General features: G+C 34.0%; 1 protein-coding gene across 3 annotated transcripts in view; it reads left to right on the forward strand.

The window, feature by feature from the left end:
* Positions 1 to 10187, forward strand: part of FZD3 (frizzled class receptor 3) — a 67259-nt gene extending 57072 nt beyond the window's left edge. For all 3 annotated transcript variants that reach the window (XM_045831855.1, XM_045831856.1, XM_045831857.1), the window contains one exon: positions 5462 to 10187. In XM_045831855.1, coding sequence (XP_045687811.1) covers positions 5462 to 5675 — 214 coding nt within the window. In that variant the 3' untranslated portion in view covers positions 5676 to 10187. The remainder of the gene's footprint in view (positions 1 to 5461) is intronic.

The following is a 10187-nucleotide window of genomic DNA, read 5'->3' on the forward strand; positions in this document are numbered from 1 at the left end:
TAAAAAATAAATAAGATAATTGCTTAGAACAGTGCCTGTCTCAGTAATTTCCTGATATTAACTTCTTGTTATTATTGTAAGTGAATAATTGCAGTAAAACATAAGTACGATGGTACGGTTGGCCCTTTGTATCTGTGGGTTTTGCACTTCTGGATTCAACCAAATGTGGATCAGGAATATTTGGGGAAAAATGTTACTTTGTTGCTCATGTGTATTGGCCTACTGTGGTTGTGTCCGTCCTGAAGATAGAAGTACAGACTTTTCCTTTTGTCATCATTCCCTAAACAGTACAGTATACCCACTATTTACATTGTATTTAGGTTTCATTAGGTATCATAAGTAATCTAGAGATGATATAAAGTATATAGGAAAGTAGGCTGGGTGGTGGTGATTGAGGGGGCCTTCAGTGGCAGACTCCCTCCCACCCTAGTCTTGACCCGTCAGGTATGTAAGAGGTATAAAGTGTATAGGTTATATGCAAATACACCCTTTTATATAAAGGACTTGAGCATCCATTGATTTTTAGTGCCTGCGGGAGTCCGAGAACTAATCCCAGGTACAGAGGTTGGCAAATCTTTTCTATAAAGAGCCACATAGTAAACATTTTCAGCTTCATGGGTCAGATGGTCTCTGTTGCAACTATTCATGTATGCTGTTGTAGTGTGAAAGTAACCATAGACAGACAATATGTAGTCAAAATGGAAATGGCTATATTCCAATAAAACTTGACTACAAAAATAGAAAGGGCGTGAGGTGAGAGAACGCTTCACAGAGAGAATGAGAAGGTGGGTTTCCTTGTAAATTTGACAATGGGGACACTGGATTAGAAACTTCTTAGCTTTCCAGTAACTCAGTTGACAGATGATGGAGGTTAATGGGAAGTAGTGGCAGTGAGATGAGAGAAAGAACTGATCTGATATGAAAAGACAGGAATTGGTGATTATTAGTAGCAACTAGAAAGAAGGATTGTGTCAAAGATTCTTTTTTAACAATTTCTAGTTTGGGAAACTGAAAGAATGAAAATTCTTATTCCTAAAATGGGAAGCATTCTATGTTAGCTTTAAACCATCTGTTTTTACAACTGTCTGGTATTTTTTCAGTCTCATCCCAGCCTTTCTGTCAGTCTTCTCTGTCCTAGTGTAGGATATAATTCCTTCACTTGCTTTCTTTTTAGAGCATCTTAGAAGATCTTTTGCCTTCTAACTGGGTCAGCTACTCTGGGTTTTAAAAAGCAGCAGTCTTCCTTTGACTATGATATATTTTCCATCTTTTATCCATTCTTTTTCCTTTCCTTGACAGATTTCGAAATGAAATTTTAACTATTCCCTTTCTACCTGTTCTGTTCTTCATTTCCTAAATATCTATTTATTAACTTCCTTACCCACTTAAACAGTATCATATTGTTTAACCACATTCAAAGATCTTTTCTTTCTTGCCTTTTTTCTCCACTCCATTCAGCACTCCTATATAAGAAGTATTCTTCTAAGGGCCAGGGACCGAAATGGAAGACAGAAGAGTAAACAATAGTTATAAAACACCCTAATGTGCACACTAAAGTTATATACAAGGTGCTTTAGGATCCCAGAGTAGAAAACCATCTAACTCATCATGGAAGGTCAGAGGAAACTTCACAAACAACATTGCACATCTACTTGGAATAGGATTCAGATGAGGCGGTTGGAAATTAAGGAGTAAGGAAATAGTACATGCAGAGGCAAGGAGGATGGGAGGCATTAGGTACTGGAGTATGGCTACTTCATAGTATGTACATTTGGTCAGTCGTGGTGATAGAGTCAGGTTTGTACTTGAGAACAATCACTTTGGCAACAGCATAGAAGAGAAAGAGATTTTAAATAAGCTCAGTTGGGAAGTTCCTGCAGTAATTTAGGGATCCTATCTTTAGACACTTATAGGGAAGGAGGGAATCAGAGGGTCTTTTAGAATATATTTTGTCAACAACACCCTCCATGAAATAACTATCAGCATTATTTGACATTTGATATTTTTAACTTCGTCCTTTTCTATAAGGGCTGAGCAATTTTTTCTAGTACAATGCCTATGCGTATGTATGTGGCATTCTGCATATAAAGAGATATATAGAAGGAAGGTAAAAATGTAATTTCTGAGTTCTAGGAGCATATAAACTTACAGAGAAGATAAGACATATACCTAAGAACCAATTAAATAATAGTGAAAGCCAGCATATAATGAAAACAGAGAGTGTTAGAGATGATTGATGTTTTGGAACTTCAGAAAAGGGAAAGATCAGGGTCAGCCTATGAAAATATCTTAGAGAAAATAAATAGGGTGAATGAATGGTAACAAAATATAAGTTCATATTGAGTAGAGAATTTCTGATGATAATTAATATAGGGAATTTCAGCCTCTGTAATCTGAGTGGAACTGGAGCTTAGGTAAGAAAGTTTAGTTAGTATCGTTAGTATAGTATAAGGACTTGAAAATTAAAATTGAGAGGTGGAATCCCTTAAGTTATTATAAAAGAAGAACAAGCCAAGAATAAGACCTTGGTACATACAGAAATAATAATACAGGAAGAAGAGCCAGCATGTGATTCAGAGAAAGTGCCTATAGACATATAAGGGGATCAATAAAAATATACTGTCATGGAATCCAGAGAATACACTTTAATTTCCTGTAATAGCCTTTCCTACCTCTCTGTTTAATCAAAATCATACTCATCCTTTAAGCCCTACTTAATTCCCATATCCATAGCTGTTAATTATCTGCTTTTTAATTATTCTTTTGGTGTGCCCTATTTTCAATACAGTTGTCTTTCCTCAGCTGAGTTTGCAGCTTCTGGAGAATGAGAACTAAATGACAGCCATCTCTGAGTTTCTCCCACAGTGTCTAGCACAGTACTAGGTGTGTGTGCGCGTGTATGTGTGTGTATACACACACATATACACACATGTGTGTGGGTATATATGCAAATATATTGACTAGCTAATGATTTTAGAAATACTGTGAGCATTTCCCAGAAATTCAGGGCCCAGCACCGTGATGACAGCCTACTAAGAGTGTTCCATGAGGTGGCACATGGACACTCACACTGTAAGACTCCCTGCCATACCCAGAACCTCAGAGCAGATTGAAGAATTCGAAGACCACCTTGAACCTAAAACTCTAAATGAGGATTTTCATAATTCCAAAAGCCATCTCATGGAGATTTCTTTTTGCATCAGTCAGTTTTTAAGTTTACTTGTTAATGCTGTCTTTCGGCCATCTTTTTCTCATCATCTCATGGTTTCTTGGTTATGAGATGCCACACACATACCCCTCCTTCTCACTCTAGGCCAGACTCCTTGGATAATTATTGATCTCAGTGCTACATAAAATAAAATACACTTAGGTAAAAACTCTTACACATGTGTGTCAACTTCAAAGAAGAAGTAATTGGTAGTTAGAGGAGAAGCGTGGAAAAGCAAGTGGGTGAGTGAGTAGTAGGCAGAGGTTTGGGAATGAGTGATTCACTCATTAGAATGGTAAATGTAGGTGACAACAAGGGAAAGCTAGGGAATGCATAATGAGATAATAGTGAAATTACAATGACTTGAATTGTTATATACTTTATTGGTACCAAATGGTGTACAGAATAAAAAACAGGAAGTCGTTGTCAAATTTCTTTCATTTTAACTTTAGAATAGACCATATTATCTTTTCAGCAAATTAACCATCCTAATTGCTTTGCCTAAGCTTATGTTAAGATTAATGTACATATCCATATTGTATATTAGATGATCACAGTGGTTTAAATGATTGTCAAAAGGTAAATAAACTTGGTAATTCCCACATATACAATTGAGATTAAACACTATAGTTAAATTTATTTTTCTATGTAGTTGATTCCTAATTACCCATGGGCATGTTGTTTATATTCTAGAATTTTGTGGATAGTCCTGTACTTCACTTAGATAATTAGACTTAACTCAATATAGTAATTTTTTCTATGAAAAATATATTTTTTAGTCATAATTGTAACTCAAAAGACGTAGGTTCCCCTTTAGAAAATATCCAGTTCACATTTTTAAATAGCAATTTGTTTATTTTTTATTACTTTCATATCATTTCTAGAGTTGCATCAGATTTTTTTCATTCACCTTATTTATTTGAAAATGACATTTTCATTTAACATTGTAATTATTTTACCAAACATGCAAATCAGATTTAAAACTGAAACAAAGGACATGCTTTCTTTTATAATTTTAAAAGGACTTCTCAGTTTTTCTCAGTCCGCCAGTTTTTAACATCTGCAATCTAATGAAAACATTTAACAAGCACTGCCGTAAAGCTAGTTCTCCTTAGTAGTGTATGAGTCTTTAAAATCTTTAAATTTTATAAATGATTCATATTGAGTCATGAAATTTTTTATAATTATGAAGGAATGATAAATGAATACTTTGACAGCCCATAGGCCTTCAGCTGCTTATGAGTAGTTCTTTTGATGATTATTTAAAAAAGAAATGGTACATTCTTTTTATTTTTAGAAATGTTACTTAAAATTTAGTATATTATTTAATGTTATAAATTTTATTGTTTTCTTTGAGGATTGTTATCCTAAATTAAATATTTTTTACAAAAAGGTGTATGTGCGCGTGTCCTATCTCTGGTGGGGCTCAGTGAGTCAGGATTGCAACAAAAGAAAATTTACTGTCTCCCACTGCTGCCTTTCAAGATAAGTTCAGTGATGGGGAAGAAGACTGCCAGCGATGAGCAGTGCAGCCCCAGTGGCACACGCCAAAGCTACGTCTTTGGTTAAGGGTATTGAGAATTTGTTTTAGCAGGAGTGGAGGTTACAGTGTGGTAGGGTGTTGTTACGTATGTTTAAGTAGATGTACCTTTTGTGAAATAGCATAGCATCCTCAGAGCCCTGAGGAAAAGTAATTAAGACCATTTACAGTAATTAACCCAACTGTTAACTGAGCTTTCCAGAAAGAAGCTGTTGGCACATACTGTCATATGTTGCTTGCCAATTCATTCATCTTTTGGGGGAAGGTTACATTAATTTATCCTCTTATTTCATATGCTCTCTATTCCCAGTCTTTTAGTATAATCTGAGTTGCTGTACTTCTGATTATAACCAATTTTCTAGATTCCCTAGGTCAATACCATACTTTCTCTATCATTGTTCCTTCTCTTCCTGAACCCGTTCCAGAACCCAAAACTGTTTGAGTGAGGGAAGTTAATGTTAACATCTGTCCTTTTGTAAAGAATAGGACCTTAATTCTGAATCTAATGAGTAGATTTTCTTCTTTTTTTTAGTTAGACATGTAAATAAATTCTACAGTATTAATGAAATTACTGTAAATCATCAAAGGTTGTTACTTTTTCACTTGTTGGTTTCCTAGTTATTTTGCTTAATGCAGCATTTTCATGAAAAATTTTAGTGTTATTTTTCTAGTGTGTTCTGTTACCTGCTTCAAAATAAACTCTCCTATGTTAGGTACACTCCCTGCAGTTACAGAGGAATGGAGGAGAGACTACCTCACGGCAGCATGTCACGACTAACGGATCACTCCAGGCACAGTAGTTCTCATCGGCTCAATGAACAGTCACGACACAGCAGCATCCGAGATCTCAGTAACAACCCTATGACTCACATCACACATGGCACCAGCATGAACCGAGTTATTGAAGAAGATGGAACCAGTGCTTAAATCGTCCTGTCTAAGGTGGAAAATGTGTGCTGTTTAAAAAGCAGATTTTATTCTTTGCCTTTGCATGACTGATTGCTGTAACTCGCTGTTATCATGCGTTCAGTCAGGTGCAGATTGTGTCCATTGGAAAAGTAAACTCTTGCTTTTTATATTGCATCAAACTTGGAACATCGAGGTGTCCAAAATGCTAAGAATTATATTGTGGCATAAATAATTCTTATTTCTAGGTTATGAAGAGATAATTATTTGTCTTGTAAGCATTTTTATAAACCCACTATTTTATATTTAGAAAAATCCTAAATGTGTGGTGACTGCTTTGTAGTGAACTTTCATATAATATCAGCTAGTTGTGAGAAAACATTCTGGTCATTCTACTAATAAAACAAAATGTCAGAATTAAAGAATTTACTATGCAAAGTTTATTTCTCAGATGAATGGTGGGACTTGTGTGGTTTTATTTCCACTAAGTGAAAAAGAACTGTGTTTTTAAGCTGTAAGAGAATTTGATAGATCAGCAAGGGTATTTTAGCTAATAGCATATAAGATCAACAGAAGAATCGGATTAGTCTCTTGAAGGCTCTTTCAAAATTCTATCAAAATAAATTTCATCCAGAAAGATACAGGACTAGGAGTAGCAATGGGCATTTTTCCCTATAATTGAGCTGTTTTTATTGATTTTGTAAATATTACTTTTACTGGCCATGTTTGTATAACTTATCCATGGGCATGATGGAAAAGTAATTTGTAGTCATCTTTTCCCATGTAATAGTGTTGATTCATAGAGAACTTTATGTTCATTCAGATCCGTTCTGTGCAGGCATGTAATAAGCATCACACGTTATAAGGTTTTTTGTCGTAACCACAATTACAAAATGGCAAAATGTTTTCTCTGTATTTATTGTATTTTTCTACAGTGAGATGTGATCTTGCCAAAGCCACCAAGTCTTGGCATCCAGGTCCCTCCTATCAGTGAGCTGATTGTCTGTCCTTGCATTGCTCAGTAGCAAATAGGCTACAGCTTTTGCCCCCTATCCTTATTTTCAGATTCTGGATCATTCTTGTTCACAGCTGACATATGGATAACCTGAGTTCAAAGTGGTGATTTATTTGGGGTATCTGAAAATCATTGTAGCAAAATGAAGCATGATTAGTCTTGCTGTGAAGTATCTTTAATCTTAAAAATATCAACTCAAAAGTGTTTGACATTTTATCTTGTACTGTTTAAGTAATTTACAATAAAAACTGTGAACTTTATTAGGCATGAAAATGATCAGAAGGGAGAGAATTCTGGAAAATGCTTGGTGTGTTATGTAGAAAAACATTTTCAACAGGCATGTCTTCACCCCTGACTACAGACAAGAATCACTTGGGGAACCTCTGATGCCCAGCACTTCCCTCTCATTCAGGTGCGAATTGACAGTTTTTTAAAAAGCTTTCAAAGTGATTCTAATCTGTGGCCAGGCTGCAGGCCGTTTTAAACTAACTTGCCCCTGCTGACCTGATGGCATCATATTTACATGTGAAAATCTAGTTGGACTCAGTATTATGCTTTTATCATTACCTGATAGACAGTTGTTCATTTTATTTGTCCATTATAAAATGTAGAATGCCGACCCCACTTCTAAAGATTCTTATTTAGTACCACTCAAAGGTGGTAAGACTTTAAAATCTAGTTATAAAAATACCACAGGTGATTCATGTGCAGGTAATCTAAGAATGACACCTTAACAAACATTCTAGACTCCAGAGAGGCCTGGCTTTTTATCATATGCTGGCTTTTGACCTTTAAAAAGTCAACTTCTCGGAGCTCCAGTTCCCTTATTTGTAAATGGAGACAGAAGATAAATAGCTACCTCAAAAGTTGTTGCATAGGGATCAAATGAAAAAAAAACATGAAAGCTCTTTGAAAACTGTAAATTGTAAAATATAAGGGATAAGATTATTGAGGATTTAAGAGATTTATGTGAGGGCCACATTCCTTGATGTGTGCTTAATTCATGTGTACTTTCTTTCACTCTTTTTCTTTTTAAACAAAAAGTACCAAAAAATTAGGTGTTAAAAAAAGTTTCTTATCAGGCATAAAAATCCATTTTCTGATAATAATTTGTCTATCATGTTGTTTCTTTCAAAGTAAATATATATTAATAGTTTTATTATTAATTCTTTGTAAGATATATTTAAACATTTGGCCCAAAATGTTTTTCTTTTTCCTCTGTCTGCATTATCTTTCTCCTTAGAACTGGAGTTAGTGCTTAAGATGGGGTGTGAATTCCCTCAGAACTGACATTTAATAAAGCTTTTCTCTGAAGGCCAAATTTATAGCAACTCATTTAAAAGTAAATTAATAATTCATGAGGTTTTTGTCTGTGAATCTTTCTTGAGAACAGCATGAGAGGACCAACACAAACATTCAGAAACAAAAATAAGAAGTTAAAATAGAAGGTACCAGTTTGAGCTCAAAGATGCTGTCAGGCATCACCATCTGCATTGTATTATCAATTGCCAAAATGTTAATTGGTTTTCGAGTACAAGTGGCCAAGTATAGACAGTTAAGTGAACATCGCTATGAAAATCTGAACTTTGTGCTTCCTGATTTTATGTATTCTTTTGCATCTTCTCTCTTAAATTAACTTATATATATATATGCAAATACTATATAGAGATTTCAGTTACTTTCAGTATCTTAATTTTGCTCCACAAAATTTACTTAATATTGTCAATTCAGTGTTTTGAATAGTATATTTTGTTTGGGCCGTGCTATTCATCAAACTAGTGCTCCACATTAAAGTTTTTTAAGAGACAGTGGAAGAACTCCATGTATCAAAATAGCATTTTCAAGTTTCAACTAGCATAAACCAATTTGAGCAAGTCTGGATAGCTTTCTTACCATATGTTTAACTTTAATTTGTGTTATGATTGGCATATGATAATGTTTAGTGTTTTATTTGTTCAGCTGACACTGAGAGGACAATAGAGCTCTCTAAAATGTTAATATATAGTCAAAAGGTTTTCAGAAAGTACTTTGAGTTCACCAGTATTGTAGTTATTATTTAATCATTAAAAGATTCAAGACAATATTAAACTCAAAATAGCAATTAGTTTCAAAGAAAAATTGGTTAATAACTCAATAATTAGCATGGGGCTTAGTACATCATAAATTTTTGAATAAATAAACAAATGAAGAACTCATGTCATGCAGCTCACTTTTATTCTAGCAGTAAGAATCTCACTTCAATGAAATTTGAAGGATCTGAATTTAAACTAAGTGAAGTCTGCTTTACAAAAATAACATGCAGCAAGTAACACAAAATAAGCAAATTGTACCAAATGAAGCTTATTTCTTCTATAGCAACAGTCCATATTACTGTTTAAATTAAAGAAATATATATATACACACACACACAAACTTGTACGAATACTTTATATTAATTTTTAAAGGTGAAAGCTATTCTTAGAATTATTTATGCTCTTTTTGGTTTATGTGAAGTTAGTTCTTTGTATATTAGTTGGGTGAATAAATATTCAAGCAAACATTAGTAGTGATTTTCTTTTCCTGATACTTCTTAGAGCAGATTTATAAAAATTCAAAGAATCTCTTCAAATTAGAAAATGTTTTCAACATTGTAACTTGTCTCATTATTTTCTTTATGATAATAGCTGGAAATAACTAAAATTGTAACTATCTTGGTTTAAGCTATAGCCCCATGAAATAAAATGAACTACTTAAACTTTTTTATTAAGATAGAGGATCATTGGCTGAAGCTTAGAAAACATTAACATATCAAAATTTCACTCTGGTGATATCTATACTGCTTTTGACATGCCAAAGGAACATTTCTATATTATCACTCTTGGATAATACATAGTAATGAAAATTCCAATAGGCTTGGAAATCAAAGACCCGTAATTATGATGTGAACTGGACAGGCCATTTAACTTATCTTAGTCTCAATTTCTTCAGTGTAAAACGAGGATTAGACCATTTTTGGTCCCAAGTCACCTCACAGGATGTTGTGAGGAGCAAATGAGATGACATGTATTTTAGTGCTGTGTAATCTGTAAATTTCTTACGTTTCTGTCAGAACTTTAGGGGTTGTTGAGCACAAGGCTGTGGATACAGGATGGGCAGTAAAGACCAGCATTCATTTGTTACCATCTTTAAATCAGCAACCCAGTTATGCTTTTAAAAATGAGGGTTTTGTTTTTTCTTTGAAGAGTAGCAGTTCCCTTAGATTGTGTTGGCTCTTTAATAAATGTCACACCACAGTATGCTCTCAAATTTTATATGATGAATTTGTAGGTCACTTTCAACAGAAATTGGGGGTCTTCATTATATGTTATTTTTGATACGGAATTGTATAAAATAGCTTGACTTTACTGAAATTTGTAAGAAAAATATAAAAAGGAGTGTAGGCCTTACAATTTTCTTTTCTTTAAGGACTTTCATGTACCTAATTCTTTCTGATTAATAACAAGTTTTTAAAAGGTGGTTATTGTAACTTAATTGTTTTT

This window comes from Phyllostomus hastatus, unplaced genomic scaffold (assembly GCF_019186645.2).
Source record: "Phyllostomus hastatus isolate PE091 unplaced genomic scaffold, TTU_PhHast_1.1 phas_contig_159, whole genome shotgun sequence".
NCBI classification, from domain to species: Eukaryota; Metazoa; Chordata; class Mammalia; order Chiroptera; family Phyllostomidae; genus Phyllostomus; species Phyllostomus hastatus.